The sequence below is a fragment of the Neomonachus schauinslandi genome, chromosome X (assembly GCF_002201575.2).
Source record: "Neomonachus schauinslandi chromosome X, ASM220157v2, whole genome shotgun sequence".
Taxonomy (NCBI): Eukaryota; Metazoa; Chordata; class Mammalia; order Carnivora; family Phocidae; genus Neomonachus; species Neomonachus schauinslandi.
Genome location: NC_058419.1, coordinates 122,095,143 through 122,114,164, shown reverse-complemented (window position 1 = coordinate 122,114,164; position 19,022 = coordinate 122,095,143). Strand labels below are relative to the sequence as shown.

At 47.2% G+C, this 19,022-nt stretch overlaps 1 protein-coding gene across 3 annotated transcripts in view; it reads left to right on the top strand.

Annotated features, from left to right (window-relative positions):
* Positions 1-18,433, top strand: part of STS (steroid sulfatase) — a 142,360-nt gene extending 123,927 nt beyond the window's left edge. For 2 of the 3 annotated variants that reach the window (XM_021679195.1, XM_021678538.1), the window contains exons 8-11: positions 514-673; positions 7,074-7,195; positions 17,814-17,931; positions 18,032-18,433. In XM_021679195.1, coding sequence (XP_021534870.1) covers positions 514-673; positions 7,074-7,195; positions 17,814-17,931; positions 18,032-18,386 — 755 coding nt within the window. In that variant the 3' untranslated portion in view covers positions 18,387-18,433. Of the gene's footprint in view, positions 1-513; positions 674-7,073; positions 7,196-17,813 lie in introns of all 3 variants that reach the window. The other variant, XM_021679843.1, reaches the window with a different exon arrangement.
* The last annotated feature ends 589 nt before the right edge of the window (positions 18,434-19,022 follow it).

Genomic DNA, 19,022 nt, shown 5'->3' with positions numbered 1-19,022 from the left:
ACTCTATACCTGCTTCCCTCCTCCCCTTATAAGGACCCTTGTGATCACACTAGACCCACTCAGATAATCCACAATCCTAAGCACTTTGGCCATGAAAGGTACCACATCCCCAGGTTTTGAGGATGTAGACATGGGCATTTTGGGGTACTATTGGTTTGCCCATGACCACTGGCAAAAGTAGAAATAGAATTTCAACTTTGTGACTCCATAGTCATTGACTTGAGTCCTTTCTTACTCTGAGAGTTGAGTTTCCCCGATGACAGTCATAGCTCATGACCACTAGGCGATGCTGGCCTGTGTCGTGCATAGTAGGGACCATGTCATATTTTTTTTCACCACCATGTATGCTGTATTGCTCACAAAATTTTTATTGAATCCACATAATTAGAGCACTTGGCTCTTCCAAATCACCCGCCCCATGCTGAACATTTGGAAGAGTATACTGAAATGAGCCTTAAACCAAGCTTTGAAAAGACATATGTCTCCCTGTTGCCTCTTTTTTTGGTCTTCCAGGGGGGAAAGCAAACAACTGGGAAGGAGGTATCCGGATTCCGGGCATTCTTCGGTGGCCAGGGGTGATAAAGGCTGGGCTAGAGATTGACGAGCCAACGAGCAACATGGACATATTTCCTACGGTGGTCAACCTCGCAGGATCTCCACTGCCCAAGGACAGGTACTGTGACTCAGACGCAGTTGGTATTGTGTCATTCAGATCTCACAGGGGCAAGTGTGTTCTGGTTTGCCTGCATGACGGCATTGTTATCTCCAGATGGACTGGTTATCCACGTCCAGTTAGGGGGCTCACTGATGGGGCCGACGACGCAGAAAAGCCGTCAATCCCATTCTCCCAGTGGGAAATCAGCGGCAAGGTGCGGGGTCTGTGTTGGCTCTCATGGGTCTTTGACTTTCAACATCCCATGATCCTGTCTGTCCTGGCTGTGCCTTCCACGGGCCTGTCACAGGGCAGGTGGGCAGCCACCTCTTTGACCCACCATGTTTGGCTCCCCTGCCTTTGCTTGGGGTCCCACTCAGCTGCTCTTTGCTGCGGCAGCAAGAAAGGCAGCTGGTTCTCCCGTTAACGGCCCTCCCTCCCAGTGTGTCTTCATTTAGCAAGTTCTAAATGAAACGTCTTTCTCTTGAATTTAAATACAACTTCATATGACATTGCCAATGGTTTCTTCTTAAGTGTTATTACCAATCTGAAGAGTTTTTAGTGAACCATGCTGATTAATTGTTTTCATTAGTTTGGTGGCAGGCCAGGCTAATGTCATGCAGGCGGGGCTGCAAATCTTGTTTCAATTCAGCTGCCAGCAGAACGAAGAGGAAACAGGAAATAGAGAGGAGAGCGCAGCTCAGCCAGCACTGAGTCCGGAATAGGTTTGCTCATTTCCCATTGCTTTTAAGCTCGTTTTATCGTTTATTGTTTCCTTATTGTTTTGAAGTTTGTTCTGTAGTTGTATCTCCCCCCCCCCCCCGCCGCCAGCACACACACACACACACATGCTAGAGACTAGGCAACATTGGACAGCTCAGCCCTTCACAAACCTTGCAGTCTCAACACCCATGTACTTCTTCTGTCATTGAGGAACCCAAAGACCTTTTGTATATGTGGCTTATGTCTGTCAACATTTATCGTAGGAGACCTTAAACCTGAAAAAATTCTGAACACACACGGGTGCCCAAGTGCACCTTGCATCCGCGGACAGTGATGATGTCATCACCCGCCGTGAATCCACTGGAAGAATGCACTGTGCGCTCCTGCAGGAGCCGTAGCTCAGAAGGCAGAGAGCATTTGGTATTCTCATGAAAACAGTATTGGCCGTGTGGGCCATGTGGAAGGGTCTTGGGGGTCCCTGTGGGTCTCTGCGCCACACTCTAAGAGCGTCTGGTACTGTGCCTAAGAGCAGGGATCCTGCTTGGGTTCTGATTTGGCTTCCCCGCTGGGTCTGTGTTTCACTTTGTGGGCCTTGATTCCTCATCTGGAACGTGCCTTCGGTCACGGCACTGACCTTGCAGGCTCCCTGGGAAGACTGAGAGCAGGAGAGCATGTAAGTGCATGAATGGTGGCCATTGTCGGGTTTCCTGCCACATTGAGAGGGAAGAAGTACATCAGCGCAGTTCTTTCTTCTTCCACGGTCAACGGTCATCCGGGATCATAGAATCCTAAAGGGGGAGGGCTGAAGGGCACTTTTAGGATTTACTCTGGTCAAACTAGTCCTTAGCTACCTCAATGACAGACGGAAAACATGACAGCAGGAAGTCATAAAAAGTGTTACCTTATGTGAAGCCAGAAATCTCACGCTCTGTCTCATCTACTCATGGGCCCTTGTTCTTAGCCTTGGAGTAACACTTAGTGTCTCCTTAAGTAGTGCACACAGAGTGTTCAGGCCATTTCACTAATGACCTTCTTTTCTCATGGCTCATAATCTTAAAATCAGCACTGCCTTTGCCTTCACAGTATCTTTAAATGGGCTTTGATGCAATCGGGGAAAGACAAGGGAAGGGAAAGGTCAGAGGCAAAGAGGAAAATCCGCTGAGGGAAATCTTGTGGCTCCGGCCTCCTGCCCACGCCAGTCTGAGGCTCATGGAGGTCAGTCTGTTTTCATTGTATGTGCCCACTGAAGAAAGAAGCGGCCTCCCTCTTCGGCAGGCCCAAAATATTTCATGCGGGAGCCAAGACATTGGTAAGAACCGCCTTTGCAATATAGAAGATGCTTTTCATGGATCTCACTGATGTGTGTTGACCCAGCTCAATGCAACGATGCTGTCTCTGGGTGGAGCTGTAAGGCCCCAGAGAATGCTACCGTCATCCAGGAGACCGCACAGAGAAGGAAACAGAACTGTGTTGTCCACATCCTTCATGGAAATAAAATTAGTCACAAAATGTCTGATCTAAATCGTGTTACCAACCAGGTCCAGAAAACATCCTCATATACCTGCCCTCGAGACTGGGAACATCTAACTTGGTGATTCTCACTGGGGTGACTGGGGTGACTCTTTCTCCCAGGGCCCATGGACCATGTCTTTGAGATATTTTTGATTGTCTTAACTCAGTGTTACTGGCATCGCAATGCCAGGGAAGCTGCTTAACATCCTACAAAGCTCAAGACAGCTTCCCACAACAAAGAATAATTCAGCCAAATATGTTAGTAGTGCTGGGGTTGACAGATTCAGGCTCACTATTGCTCTTTTATGGAAAATATTGTTATGGTGTATTAACATCATCAAAACTTTTCAATGAAAGCATCTGGACAACATCCCCATATGTATATCCATCTACAAATGATTCACAATATCTATTCTTCAGAAGATAACCTTAACTCTCCCCCACAAAGATTGGTGGAGGTCAGCTTCACTGATTTCTTGCATGAGCAGTATTAAATTTACATTTCTCAGGAGAATAAACTCATTTGAAGGGTCGAATCCCAAGCTGTCTGACGAGGACTTAATGAGGTGCCCTCACATCTTTCTGTGTGTTTTGTGGGATCAGGAGGATTTCTATTCAAAAGACCCCTAGCCTTCAGGTACAACCTTGTCATTCTTAAGAACCATTTTGAGTCTGGTGGGTGGCGTTCCTAACCAATCAGAGCTCGGTGGGAGATGAGAAGCCCTTCCATGCAGGGTTTCTACTTCGTCAAGAGAGCAGGACTCCGGGGATACACATAAGAGATACTCATTCAGCAGAGTCTCAGTGCTACTGGGAGAATAATTCTTTCATTCGACCCCGTGCTGAGCCCGCATGAGATTCCTCCCTGCCGTGAATTTTTCCTTCACACATAACTTCACTGATCCATTTGCGTTCAGCGGCACAGTTTATCAAAAGAATTTTGGTGGCCATTATCTCAGGCGTGTTCAGAAAAAATTGTTCCCACTGTGTCTCCAAATGAGCTGATTCTGGAAATAAAGGGAGGGCAACCCTTTTTTTGTGTGATATTAAACATAAGCAACATGGATGTACATAAGAAGAATGTATAATGAAATGTATTAATTCCCAAAAATGAAAAACCTTACCATCAGTCACATCTTTGCAAGCAGATAGAATATTGTCAGAGGAAGCCTATGACGATGCTCCTCGTCCACAGATGTTGGTGATGAAGAATTGCACCATGCCCTAATTGGTTAAACCTTTGGAAACCATCCATATTCTGGCCAGAGATGATTCGGCTGGGCGGGAAGAAAAGGGGGGTGCCAACATCCTTGAGAATCACATTTTACAGAAGGTGAAATACTTAGGTCTCCTCTCCCATAAAGAAAATAAAATTAAAATGTGATTTTTTTTTCAAGTTAAGAAAGGAAATCAGTGCTTGAATGCTTGATACCAGTTTTGTGTAATGAAGACAAGGGGAGTGACTTCATTCTCCTGTTTAATTTTGCTGCCCGATAGCTCTAGAGGAGTATTTCAGTAGAGTCCTACAAATAAAACTAATTCTTCTGCATTTTACAGAATAAAAGGTGAAACTCTTCATGTATGCACCACCACTTATGACTGACCTTACTTTATGTTCAAGTTAGGCAGTGAGTTTAATATGTAGGAAGGGAGGTGTTTTTTAGGTTATAACTTTCTGGTCACTTGGGGTTTCCTTTATGAAAATATCTTTCTGTTTTCTTGGGATTTTCCTTAGTTTATGAAAGATAAACTTTCTACATTGAAGAAATCACTTTATTTTGAATATTGCACAGGTAGCTCATAAACATTGTGCCCCAAATTAACCTCTTTGTCAGTCCCCCAAAACTGTCTCTTCTCTGTCCCCTCACCCCCAAAGCTTTCTCTAGTCATATGATCCCCAAATCCTTCTGAGAGCCGGCCAGGCAGAGGCAAGGACATTCGGGCAGACGATTCACTGGTTCGGAGCTAAGAGAGAGGCCAGCACATTCACGGGGGAATGAGGGTCACTGTAGCCCGGGCACGTTCCCAAAACATGCTCTCTGCAATGATGTGAAGGTCATCCCCACGGTATTTAATTTGACCTGACATTCTGAAATGCACAGTGGTTGGAAATGAATGCTTGAAATCATGACCGTGTCGTGGGACAGGAGCCCATGGGGAATATTCCTACCTCACTCTCCAAATTCAACACCACGTCCGAGGAATGTGGAATTTGGCTTCATGTCACTTTGAGAGAACCTCGGCCCTGGTGCCCCAGGCTGTGACGTTATGGGAACATTTCCATACGGGCAACGTCAGGGGTCATGTGCTATTTCCGGATTATGGCCACGGCTAACTGTGACTCACACATGCGATTTAAAACAATCCCAAGTGTTTTGATGGCTTAGACACCATTTAAAAGTTGAGCTCGAGTAGGGTCCCTTTCCATTTTTCATGGCAGAAACAAGCCCCTTTTGACAGGTTTTATTTCTGTAGCTCTCTTCAATGGTGGCTCTCCATGGCCGTGTGATTTACTGCCCGCTTCTAAGAATATGAGCACGTTAGGTGTAAGATATTAAAAAAAAAAAAAAGAGCTCTAGGTCTACATCCAAAGCACAAGGAAATAGAGGTAGAGATCGTGTCCTGGGAATGAAGATGGGTTCTCCATCTTGAATGGTCCTGGAAAGGCCTGCTCTCCACATGAGATAGAGGTCCCGGGGTTGGGGGGGGTGCATTTTGCATCCCTCTGTCCCCTCCTCTGGGTCATTTTTCACCGCTTGGGGCTTTTCCTCTTCAGATACTTACACCTTCTCACTCTAGTGCACCACTTTCTTTCTTTCCACCCTATTCAGGATTGCATATTAGTACGGACTGAGTCTTTCTCGAAAGGGATTTGAAAGAACCAAAGCACAATGACTGCCATTTCGGGATAGAAAGAGTATTTCAGAGAGCATACCGTTTCTCAATAGAAGCGTCTCTCTACCTTGCTTCCTCCTCCTCCTGTCATGGCGAACGGAAGCGGGGGCTTGGGAAGGGGGCCAAGTCTGCCTTTTGTTCTTATTTTTAGCTCACAATAGTAGGATATTTTCAGTCTGTAGGCTTCTGTGGAACTCGAGATTAATAACAAGGGTGGGGGCCAGAGAAGTGCTAAGCAACAGGGCTGTAATTATAGGATGGGGGTTTTAGGGGCACCAAAATAAACCACACACAAAGCTTGAGGGACGCGGGGCCTCTCAAGAATGCTAACGCAAATTATATAGCCAACTCTGCCTTCCAGTTTCTAAATTCCTCATAATAAGGGATGATAGGGATGGCGTGTTTTTAATGAGAGGAAGATAATCCTCAGGTGAGACCATCTGACTCCTTCAAAGTTGCTCTGTGTCCCTAGTTTTAATGATGGGGCCTGATGGTATCTATGGCTTCCGTTGGTCTAGTGGCTCTTAATGTACATTTTTCCTTTCTTTAAATGCCTAATAATCTGCTTTTGCTCATAACCAATTGGATATTATCAAATGTTTGCCGTCTGGAAAGTTCCCCTTCGTCTACTTACACATGCAGGCCTGGAAGAGATATTTGCATCTGGGAACAATGCATCCAGAGGGTTTTTAGTATCATTGTCATTAGTATTTATTCACAAATTAGTTCATTCTGATTTAGATATGTGCTTCCACGGATGTCTATCCAACCCAAGTTGTGCCCATGCTCTATATTACCTCTTTGTCACCTAAATTGTTAGATGTTCTTATTTTCCATAGAGCTATGTACTTTGTGAGTGAAGCTTCCTCTGTGCCAAGGCAATAGGCAGAAGTTGGGTTTAGGATGAGCAGCAGGGAGAGCAGTAGAGAGCACCGATACCCAATAATCAGCTGGGTTTGCATCCCATGAGCTGGTCCCAGTCCCATGACCTCGGGTAAATCATGTACGCTTTCTGATTGATGTCTCCTCAACTCATCACCACGGGATGATAATGGTCCCAATTCATGGTGCAGGATTAAATGAGTTCATGCAAGAGCAGAATTGGCCTCACGAAGTTGCATATGGTGCCCAACGCGTCAGTGAGTGTTCTTTGTGTTGGTTGCTGGATTATAACTAGGTGACTCTCTCATGCTCTCATTTGCTGGAAGGACAAGTCAAAGGTTGGGGCGATTTAGCCCAAAGACGATGTGGCCGTTCCCCAGCTGATGCCTGTCTAACATTTGTCCTACAGAATCATCGATGGACGTGACCTCATGCCACTGCTTCAAGGGAAGACCCAACTCTCCGATCATGAGTTTCTCTTCCATTACTGCAACTTCTACTTAAACGCTGTGCGCTGGAGCCCTCGGAATAGTGAGTAAAACAGACCTTTCCATGATTCTAGTATGTCCGCCATCGGGGCCGTGCAAGGAGATGAGATGGCAAGAGTGCTTTGCTCTGTAAAGGCTGGGGGATGCGTCCGCATGTCACGGTGCTTCGCTTCGAGCTCCTCCTCCTGTGACTTGTCTTGTTCCTTCTGGTCTTGCCGCAGTCCAGGCACGACGTCAGCGGACCCTGGCCCTGACTTGCGAGTGGCTCTTCCTCCTAGGCAGAGGAAGCCCCAGGTTGCAGCCGGGGCACAGTGGTCCCCATCCTTCATGGCCTGCTGGCTGGCTGCCCAGCTTCAAGCCCATAGCACAAGTCCCTCCTCGCTGTGACTTGGAGCCAAACCAACGTTCCTCTTTAGGGGGCACACGACTTGTGTTTGTGCATCCTCTGCCTGGAAGGACTTTCCTTCTCTTGCCTTTTGGGGAGTGCTTAGCAGCTTAGCAGCGCCTGCCGTCCAGTGCCCCCCTGAAACACCACCCCTGTGCCCTCTCTCTAGCGCTTTGTGCCCTCCTGGAGCTTTGTGCTGTCAAGCAGAATGGCATTTAGATGTTTCTGTGACTTTCTCTCCAAAGCCTCAGCCATGGTGGGGCCTGAGCCAGATTCAGACCTTTCATGTTCAGTTCAAATGCCTCGAGGTCCTCGTACGTCCCAGACTGGGTGTTCTTTGCACCATGCACTCTACCCGAATCAGGATGGCGTTTGGGTCTTCCGATACCAGTTTGGGGTTGTATCTGTCCCAGGCATAAAGGAGCAAATGCAACCGAGCGATAATCCTCGGTGCGGATATAGGCTTTAGATTTTTTTTTTCCCCCGTGTCTTTAAACTTAGAATTGTAGTGATGTTCAGATCGTGAAGAGACGTGAGAGTGTGTGGAAAACGGTTCCTGCCAGGCTTGTACATGCGGCAGGTAGATGTCGAGGAGGGACTTCCCGTTTCATCTTCGGAGGTGGAAGAAAACTCCCCTTTTTCTGTGTTGTGCTTTGGGTCCTGCTCCGGGAGGCTATACTCTGCCGGACCTCCCACCTGAGGGCTCACTGTTGAACTCGGGATGATGTTCCTGCTGGTTTTCCACACCTCCCACTTCCCACCCTGCACACCCAGCTAGTTCGCCAAGGGCTTGTTTCAAGAGCAGCCTCACGATTCTGTTTAAAGTGGAAAATCACAACCCTTCCATTAGCCACAGAAATCGCAGTAGGTTTACCCTTCAGAGTTTCTACTTTAAACCCAGGTGGCTTCCTTGCAATGTTTTCCAGAAGATAAATATGAGAGAAGCATGAGTTTAAGGTTCTAGACCAGGAAGCGTTCTTTATACTGATCTCGTAAGTGTGTCTGTAATTCCAAACATCCGTAGGGACACGGTTTCTTGTTCAGAATAATCGACACAGTCGGGTGTGAGTCTTCCAATGAATGGGAGGTGTCCTCCTTCCTGCTTGTGTTTACATGGAGCCGTAAATGCACAGAATGAAGTTTCTGTGACTCTTGGCTGATTAAAGAAATGCGATAGCATGTCCTGAACCTCATGGAACCGCATTTCTGTAAAGCCAGCACTCCCCCGCCCCCCCCATGACCCTCAGTCGGAAAAGCCGAAGGAACATATTGGACCAGGGGCTGGAGAAACACACTCTGTGGAGGAGGAAAGACAAAAGGGACAGAGAGAGACAGAAAATAAGAGTACGTGAGAAAAACAAGACCCAGATTGTGACAGGCAGCTGGGCTAAAATTTGCTTCTCAGACACACCCAAGTAACATTTCCTCCTGCGCAATTCTTGAACATCTGCTGCCTTGAACCGGCAACAGGAAAGGAGACAGGGCGGTATTTCAGTGCTGGAGGCATCCATCCAGCTAAGAGGTCATGACACACCATGGTTTTTATGACCCATCTCTTACTTGGCTTTGACGTTATATCTGAAACTCAGTAACGGCGTTTGTCCACGATCTCCCATGGCTTTGGGAGTGTCTATCCAGTACTGCATCTATTTATTTATTCTACAAATATTTTTGAGCACCTGCTATGGGGCACCTTCCATACTAGGATGAGTGTCTGTCAGTGAGCAAAACAGACCAAATGCCCTGCCGGGCGGCTGGTTACAACCTAGACCATGATGCACGGCCAGCGGGGTCAAATGCTGGGAATGCAGAGGTGCGTGGGGGAAGTGGACTCTCGTCCATATGGACTTGGGTAGTACTAGTTGGGTAGGTTGGCTGAGATCATCGCAGATCTACTTTGGGAGGAGATTGCCGGTGATCGCTCTGCTAGGTGCTGGGACACTGTCCATAAGTCTTAAAGATAAGAGGTTGCACCTGAGCTCACAATATGTTATTAGAAAAGAAAACAGGGGAGGAAAAGGAGAGAAAAGAAAACAGGGGCACCTAGGTGGCTCAGTTGGTTAAGCGTCTGCCTTCAGCTCAGGTTGTGATCCCAGAGTCCTGGGATCGAGTCCTGCCTCAGGCTCTCTGCTCAGCGGGGAATCTGCTTCTCCCTCTAGTCTCCCCCCCCCCCCCCCCCTGCCCCTCCCTTTTCCTCCCTCTCTCAGATAAATAAAAAAAATCTTAAAAAAAGAAAAAAGAAAAGAAAATATAGGATCAGGATTTAGTCGCAGGTAGGGGTGTGTTGGAGCCGGCTCCCGCTTGGTCGAGAATCTTCCCCGTGTGCCGTTAAACCATGGCTAACTTCAAGTCAGTCCATGCTGGGCATATTTACCCCACGGGAATCAGCGGACACAGCAAATCCGGGCTTTGTTCCTCCCTCAGAGAGAGCTGGCTTAGCAGCAGGTCACTGGTGCTGGTACGTTAGACCTGACCGCAAATGTTAAGGTCCAGTTACCATTTGTCCTGATTAGTTGGAGGCCGGAGTGTTCCGGACTTATTAAATACTTATTTTCCAAACACTTGGAGCTACAATTCTGATTCCACCCTTTTGAAACATGAATCCCTTTTAACTGCTATATACAATGTTTTCTCTATAATTTAATAAATCCGTAATTATCATAATTTTATAATTTAGTTGTCTCAGCAAGTTGAATGACATAATTTAATCATGAGTGAGTATCATTACTCCCATTACATTGTGAAAAGAACTTACAAACACATTATTAGAACATGCGTAAGTTTTCTTGCATTAAAATGGGAATTTTGAGTTAAAACGGAGTGTTCGATGTGCATTATAAGTCTTGGGTTTAAGTTTGGGCATATGAATCAGTGCTATTAAAAATTCAGTGTAATGACAAATTGGTTTTATGGATAAAATTTATCTTAGAAAGCAGGTACCTACTTGGCTGTAGGATTCTGTTACCGATTTTCAAGCTTTTGACTATAGCATATAAAATAAATGTTCATGTGAATGTGTGAAAGCCCCCAGCAGAGCTGGTCACACAAAAATCCACGGGATGTGGTTATCCTGTTGCTGAACCCACAGGGCCTCACAAATCCAGCTACGTTTTCAGTTCAAGTTTTCTGGAAACTTTTATCTGTGACTAAAAAAAAAAAAAAAATCAGAACAAAATGCTGTAGGATAATAGAATTCCTTCTCAAGAAATGTGTTCATATCCAACTTTTTAAAAGGTGCCTACTTTCCAAAATAGGGGATGAGGAAGGTTTATTCTTTCTCGATTATGTAATCTTGTTTATTATTAGAATTTCTGTAATGAATATGCAGATTTCTTTAACTCCTTTCTGTTTCCCATACCTATGCAAGAGATAAGTAAGGTTTAAAATCAAGACAGCATGACCATGGTTAAGGAAAGAAAAATGCTCGCTTTGTGGACCATCTAAATTTTCCACACAGTTAACAAATTAATTTTGCCTCTGAACTACACCTAAGAAGAGAGAATATCCTACTTACAGCTGCTTATGTCTTCATGGGTCGACGGTTAACCAGGATAGCAGGGCTATGCTTGGCTTTCGTCTTCGTGACTCATTCCGCCGGAAGCCTTTCCCTTGTCTGATCGTCAGACTTGGGATCTAACGGGTCAGAAATAAAATATCAAGGGCCGACACCATGGTGACATGGGCTGTGGCATTTTGCAGCGAGGGCCTGCTAAGGATGTGCTCGTCCTTCAGCTAACCTTGAGAAGGACGGCTCTTGCCCTCTGCTGTGACGCGTGTGGCAGGTAGATAGACCGCAGCCACTGGAGGGATATACGTTAGGTCTCAGGCTTTCCTTTTGGTGTGTGAATCCCTGCACCAAAAGCCGCACCCCGTGAGCTCAGCCTTTGCAGGCATTCACGCACGCATTGCTGTATGTGCCTTCTGAGCCCGGGGGAAGGGACAGCACGCCTACGCACACTTGTGGCCGTATGGGCCCGATGGTGTCCCATGACACAGCGGGATCCACTGTGGCAACCCGGGGAGAGCAAGGGATGTATGAGGATGGAGGAGGCTTCCCTGAAACTGTGAGACTTCTATTTCATTTATTTTATCTCATTAGCGCTCAGGCTCTCAGGAACGAGCTGCACTTCCCGGCTGTTCATTTCCTTCAATGGGAAAAAAAAAAAAAAAAAGCCCTCATAAATGGATTTTTCGTTTTCTTCAATGTAGTCCATTAAACATATATTTTCTTATGGCACTTTGTATTCTCTTATATTAGACCGTATTAGGCAGTTTTTAAAATAGACATCCAGGGGCGCCTGGCTGGCTCAGTCCGTGAAGCACCTGACTCTTGATCTCGGGGTCGTGAGTTCAAGCCCCACGCTGGGTGTAGCGATGGCTTAAAAATAAAATCTTTAAAAGAGACATCCATTTTTCTACTAAAGCTTTCATATGCCTGACCTAAGATTTCATTAATATCATGGATGAAAAAAGTGTCAGCTGTGACTTTGGTTAATTTGTGACAACGTTGGGGCGCCTGGCTGGCTCAGGGGGTAGAGCTGGCGACTCTTGATCTTGGGGTTGTGAGTTCGAGCCACACGTTGGGTGTAGGTGTTACTTAAAAATAAAATCTTCAAGGAAGAAATGAAAAGTTACTTCCTTATAGAGACAGAATGAATCAAAATTAGATTTTCTTTCTGAAATACCAAAAAAGACAGTGTTTTGAATGTTCAGACACCTTCTTCGGTCGAAGCTCAGAATGCGGCTTGTTCTCATCTTACCAGACATCCTGTCTTCTGCCCTTTTCAGCCTGCATACTGGGTTCTACCATTTTATCGGTTGTCTACACTGGCTTGCACATCTCCTCTCTTCGACACAGGGCCTATCCCCATTCTCTCAGGATGCCTGCTGATGGTGGAGCTTCCTCCTGATTTGCTGTTGTGTGCTCTGGGACCTGCTGTTTGCTACAGGGACATTGGACTGCTAACCAAGGCATGTCCTATTTAACAAGTCTTTGTTATCTTCGCATCTTCTATGCAAAACTGTGTTGTATGTGGTAACATACTCTGCCCTCTGTTCATCTTTTATTCTTGAAATTTGTCACCTTTTTCTCTTGTGGCCATTGTCTGTGTTTTGAAAACATACTCGATAACCATAAACCTTGGCGTCTCTTCCTTATCCACGGTCTATCAGACATTCCTACTGCACACTTTGCATCTGATACCTGTCTAATCCTTATAATTTAGAGGGGTTTTGATTACATTAGTGTCAGGTTCGTCTGTAACAGGAAAACACAAAGGAACTGTAGTGTACATCGGGGTGGGGGGGGGATTCCCTTGTCCATCTCATGAGTGACACGTAGAGGTGGATGGTCTACGCAGTCTCGAGTTGCAGACTCCAGGCTCCCCCCCCACCATCTGGAGGGTGGAGCAGCTTCCTGAGTGTGATGAGTGAATGATGGTAGTGTCCACCGAGGGGCAGCAGGATGGAGAAATGGGTGGGAATGATGAGAGGAAAAGAGTGCAGGTCAGTTTTCTCCCAAGGAAGATATGCAGACCCTCCCAAGTAAATCCTACAGGCCAGAAGGTGCTCACCTGTCCACACCTAGCTTCAAAGGAGGTGGGGAAGTGGCGTCTTCATTATGGGTGTCTGTGTGTCCAGGTAACCCCTGCTGAGTGCGGAAGGCTCAGAGGACAGGTAATAGTGTCTCGCACAGGTATTTCTCTCATTTATAGATGGGGAGACACAGGTGTGGGAAGCTGCGTAATTGGCATACATGTTATAACAGAGTCGTTGGCAAAGTTGGATTTGTGGCCACGCCGTGTGCTTTGAGTCTGGCCCTCCATGAATGGGAACTACTTCTTCTTCTTCTCCTTCTCCTCCTTCTTCTTCTCTTCTCCTTCCCTCCTCCTCTTTTTCCTCCTCCTCCTTCTTCATTTTCAGAGAGTGAAGGAAATGGAGTGAGTCCACAGACAGCGAATGTGTAGTGAGAACGGGTGAGCAGACAGAGACCCTGATAAAGTCCCACTGGGATTCGGACAGGCCCACGGCGATTGTTGGAGAGCCTTGAACGATGGGGGATTTCAACATACAGAGGCAAAGAGCAAGAGGCAGGGCGTTTAGCATGCATCGTGTACCCATTTTGTACTGGGGTTGATATTTCTCTTCCCCAATGATTGGTTTGTTTCTACAGCAGAGAGTTAGTCAAAGGGAGTGTTTTTTGTTCTGACAATCAGCCATCAGTTGGGGGAGCTAGGATTGCTGGAAATCCTGCCTGGATTTGAGGCAGATGCTCTTAGCTAGAGCCCTTAGCTGCGTCCTCATTTGTGCTACTGTTCTCATATGGGGTTCCAGCCAGGAAGCAGTCGGACCTGTAATCCACTGGCTCAGTGCTGGACCGTTCAGGGTCTGGGCTAAGGTGAACAGGTGGGATTGAGCCTGGGGGGTCAAGAAGAACGAGGTGTGGGTCCACGGTGAGTGCGTACTGAGTTAGAAGATGCTGGTGCCCCCAGGCGGCTCCAGGTGGGACCCCTGATGTAACATTTCTGGATCTAAGAAGGGAACGGGGGCGTTGGTGTAGGGGGGCTAGCTGAGGATAGGGGAGCAGACGGTGTGCTGTTTGAGGTGTATCTTGGAAGCAGGGAGGTCACTGTGGGCTTGGGGGTCGTGGGACGGATTTGCAGACATCAGTAGATGGCGTCCGCATTCCTGAGGGGGCACTCCTGGGGTCCCTTGGGTGTGGGCCCCCCGCGGTGCAAAAACAAAGCGTTATTGAAACGGTTCTTGAAGAACTTCAAGATGGCAGTGTAGCAGGAAACCCTGCCAGACGGAAAACCCACAGTGTCTGTGTGTGCCTTGTATGATATATGCACGGAGTCCTCCAAGCATCCAAAGTACATCTTGCCAGGCCTAGCAGTCCGATGGCATTCATCATGGGAAGCCTGGGTCCGAGTGATGAATTAAGAATCAGTGTGCTGAAGCCACTTACATTTAATTGTCCATGCTCTTTAGGAATCCTTCGGGGGGTGGGGAGTGTCTTAAGACGTGTATGACAGTGAAGGGATTTAAGAGCAGAGGGAATCCACTGCGTGTCTTGCTTGGACGGATGCTTTATGTTCACAGCTCACTCGTACGTGGTCTTCACTGTGCACCCCCTCTGGGTAGCAGCGGGGTTTTGAGGGCCCTCAAAGCAATGTCACGAGGCAGGGACTGTGATTATGCTGACTTCACGGAAGGGGAGAGTGGGACACAGAGAGGGTCACAGCCGTGCCCAGCATCATACAGCTGGGACACAGTGGGGCTGAGAGTAGAACCCACGCTGTCCGTCACAGCCGGGGTTCAAGCTGATCATACGACATGAGCCACGGAAACAGGAAACACGTTCTGTTTTCAAGGAGGCTCTGCAGAGGTGAGAAGAACAGTCTTTCTTTAGAGTACAGTGGAATTTTAACAAGAGAAAAAATGTATTTAAAAGAAAACATTTTTCTAGTATATGGAGAAATGTAGGATGAAATATGTTATCAAAATAATTTTGGGAGATAGGACGGAATATAGCTGTTAGCATTATAAGGTGACCAGATCCTTCCTATTTTATCACACACCTGGGATGTAGTATTTTCCTTTGAAATGGCAGCTCTGAAGATGTGGATTCCTGGGTTCCTGGTGAATAATGAATGGAACGGGGTCCGTGTCTTGTGAGCCTACGTGCAATAAAATGTATTCCCATTGCTCTAAGTGGAGCAAATCCAAAATGGTCCAAAGAAATAGCACAGAGAATAAGCAATCTTTTTGCAAAAATGTTGAAATTTCAGATCAGAAAATAAAAAGGCACATACCACATAGAGCATACCGAACAAGCAAAGAATCAGAAAAATGAATTCTTCATTGTACACTTGTCCGGGCTGGGTAGCGATCCCCTGCTGCTCCCGGGTGAGGATGCTGGAGATTTCCTGCCCAGCCTTTAAGTCAGTTCTGCAGTTCACATCTGGGCAGGCCTGAGCTAAGGCGGTAATCATGGGACTCTGTGTGCATGGCTTTCAAAAGCAAGTGGGGAGCACGGACCCTTAAAATGAATTTGTTCGGGAGCCTGCATTCTCTGGGGGTTTTAAACACACCGAGACTTGACTCGAATGTCAGGTTGGAAACGCCCTCTGGATCGGCAGCTGCCCGAGGGGATTCCCGCACGCATCTGTCTGTAACAGCCTTGGCCCTCATGACCCTGACCGGGGATGCGTTCTCAGTGGGTAGCCGGAAAGAGCCCTAAAGGAAATCGGTCATACTTGTGAGGACACGGGGAAAAGAGGAGTGGATGGAGAGAACGTTCAGGAAAGCCATGTGCTTTTGAAAAACTCTGCTGGAGAGGGTGCTCGGAACGGTGTCTGCAGCCTGGCATGTCTGCCTGACTTCATCGTTAAAAGGCAGGTGTGCTGAGCACCTCATCTGAGGTCAGGGGCTGCTCGGACACAACGCGGATGCCCACTACAGTTAGTTGCTTCCGTTGGTTTATTTTGTATTGGCCTTGGTTGGTCACTAAATATGCACCAGAATATATGCAGATTGTGGAAGTGGATTAATAAATGCATATGGGATGCCACACAGTGGGAAGGTCTTCAGGGCTTTACATTAAAAGCGCTGTAAGGAAAACGCAAAGGAGGACATTCTCGTTCTGCATCTGATTGCAGTAGGTCAGTAGCTGCTAATTCTTTCGCTAGCTGCCACTTTTTTCACGAAGGAAGCCACTTGCTGAGCTCTCTCAGAGGCTGTTTGATGAGCACTCAGCCCGTCACAGACTCAGAACATTCTGGAATAAACAGGGAATCCGTTTTTTGATAACAATTTTTTGTAAAGCAGGTTTTTCCTGAAAATTTTAATACTTGGGGAGTATAACGGAACACAGACTTGATGTTCAAAGAACTTAATTTTTAGGGGCGCCTGGGTGCCTCTGTTGGCTAAGCATCTGACGCTTGATTTCCGCTGACTCTTGAACTCAGGTTCATGTGTTCAAGCCCCGCACAGGCATTAAAACACAAAAACAAAAAACTTAATTTTTAAATGATGTAACCATCCTACTCTGGGGTCAATGAATTCTCCTAATTTGGCATTTTTAACAGCTTTACTAAGAAATAACTTATGCACCCTAAAATTCCAATTCCACAATTTTTAGCAAATGTGTGGAGCTGTGCACACCCAGCCCCAATCTAATCTGAGAACATTCCCTTCTGCTGCCCATTTGCGGTCCCTCCCCATCCTCGCTAGCAGGCTCATTTAATTCTTGATTTGCTGCTTTCAGGCTTTCTCAGAGCAGAGAAAATAAAATGTTCACCGAGGTCTTCGCGTGTTTAAGATTGTGTGTGATGGCCGTGTGTGTGCATGTGTGTGTGTGCGTGTGCTTTTCGCATCTCTTCTGTACATGTCAGCAGGGAGCCTCCTCCCTCTTCCGGAAGATCCTCTTAATTTTATTTTATTTTATTTTTATTTTTTTAAAGATTTTATTTATTTATTTGACAGAGAGAGACACAGCGAGAGAGGGAACACAAGCAGGGGAAGTGGGAGAGGGAGAAGCAGGCTTCCCGCCGAGCAGGGAGCCCGATGCGGGGCTCGATCCCAGGACCCCGGGATCATGACCTGAGCCGAAGGCAGACGCTTAACTGACTGAGCCACACAGGCGCCCCAGATCCTCTTAATTTTAAACGGAAATAGAGGCCACAGGTTGAAAAGGTTGGAGAGCAGGAAATGCTAGAGCTAGGTGGTAGAGCTGGGTGGTAGAGAGACAAACAAAAATAATCTATTTGTCTGTGTGTGTGTGTGGGTGTGTGTGTGTGTGTTTATCGAATGTCTGCCCTGTGGTTCCAAGCTGTAAAGTCCATGAGACCCAAACGACCATCCTGGCTGAGTTTTCTCTGAGCAGACAATTCATAGGCTTTTTCTTCTCTTGCCTGCACAGCATTGCCTCGGACATTGGGGGTTGGGGAAGAGGAGGAAGAAGGAGATGGGAGGAAATAGAGAGATTTTTGTGCATAAGAAGAAAACGCCATGGTGACCTTGTGTAAATTTGCCTCATAGAAGCCGTCATTCTGTCCGTCTTACCGTTTCTTCTTTGGCCGTTACAGCTTAATGCATGCTCTTGCTGTTTTTTGGGGCTATGGTGTTCTTCTTCGGAGCGGGAAGGACGAGACACCCGTCCGGTGCCCCGCATTCCGGAAGCACACGGCCGCGTAGTGTCTGTGCTTGCTCCCTGCTGCGGTGAGGCTCAGGGCGCTTCCCACCCCACGCCAACCTGTGCCCTTGTAAACCACAGGCACGTCCGTCTGGAAGGCCTTCTTCTTCACGCCCAAGTTCAGCCCCGAGGGCGCCAACGGGTGCTTTTCCACACACTTGTGTTTATGCCATGGGCAGTTTGTGAACCAGCATCACCCGCCGCTGCTCTTCGATATTTCCAGAGACCCCAGGGAGAGAAACCCGATATCGCCGACGACCGAGCCCCGCTTCCAGGAGATCGTCGACGTCATGCGGCGGGCCGCAGACCGCCACGCCGAGACCCTGCAGGAGGTCCCCAATCAGCTGTCACTGGGCAACATTCTCTGGAAGCCATGGCTTCAGATGTGCTGCTCGTCTTCCGGGCTGTCCTGCCAGTGTGACCGGGAGGAACAGGCCAGGAGGGCGAGCCGCTAGGTGCACGTCCGGGGACAGAGGCCCGGCACCCGCTGCACCTCCGGCCTTGTGCACACACAGGGCGGCGGCCCTGCGGAGAGCCAGCCCTGTCGGCACCTCGGACTGGGAGCCTCTCTCCATCTTACTGCCCAAAGGCTCCGTCAAGAGCCCCCCGGTTACCCCAGGGGGAAAGCAAAGTCTATGGTATACACAGGGATAAATGCCAGACATGGGGTTCCATGGCCAAAATTCTTAGAGTCCTGTAAGTGTGGGGGGTCGGGTGGGTGGGGAGGAGCAGAAGGTATCGTGCTGACTCCTCTGCAAATGAGTGGACCCATGGCATAAGGTGCCGTTATTCCACGATGCCTTATGGTGCATCGGCCGCCATGATTTCCCTGGCACACCAATAAACAACGGAATAGCATTTAAACAGCACTTACTGAATCTTAATATATGCAACTTAGAATGAGTAAAGGACCATCTTCTTCACCAATAATAGATGATGCTCAATTGCAATTTGATTTGGAAGGCAGTTATTATCGGTGTTATTTAGAGCACATATTAAAAACTATGCATGATAGATATACTTACAGATACACAGTTTCTTTCTTTCCTCGGGAATTCAGAGATATTTGAACTATAAAACTAGAAGCTTCACACTATTTAGGTAAAAGCAAGAGAGGTTCACAGATAAGACTTTTCTCTTGCAGCAGACTTTTTTGTGAAATCCTTCGGGAACCATAATCCCAAGACAATCTGTCCTGAATGGATTTCCGTTGCATACTTTATAGTGTTATATTTGGGTTTTACTGTTTCTTTGGTGAATGGAAGTTCCCAGATAAAGGCTACCTCGGGG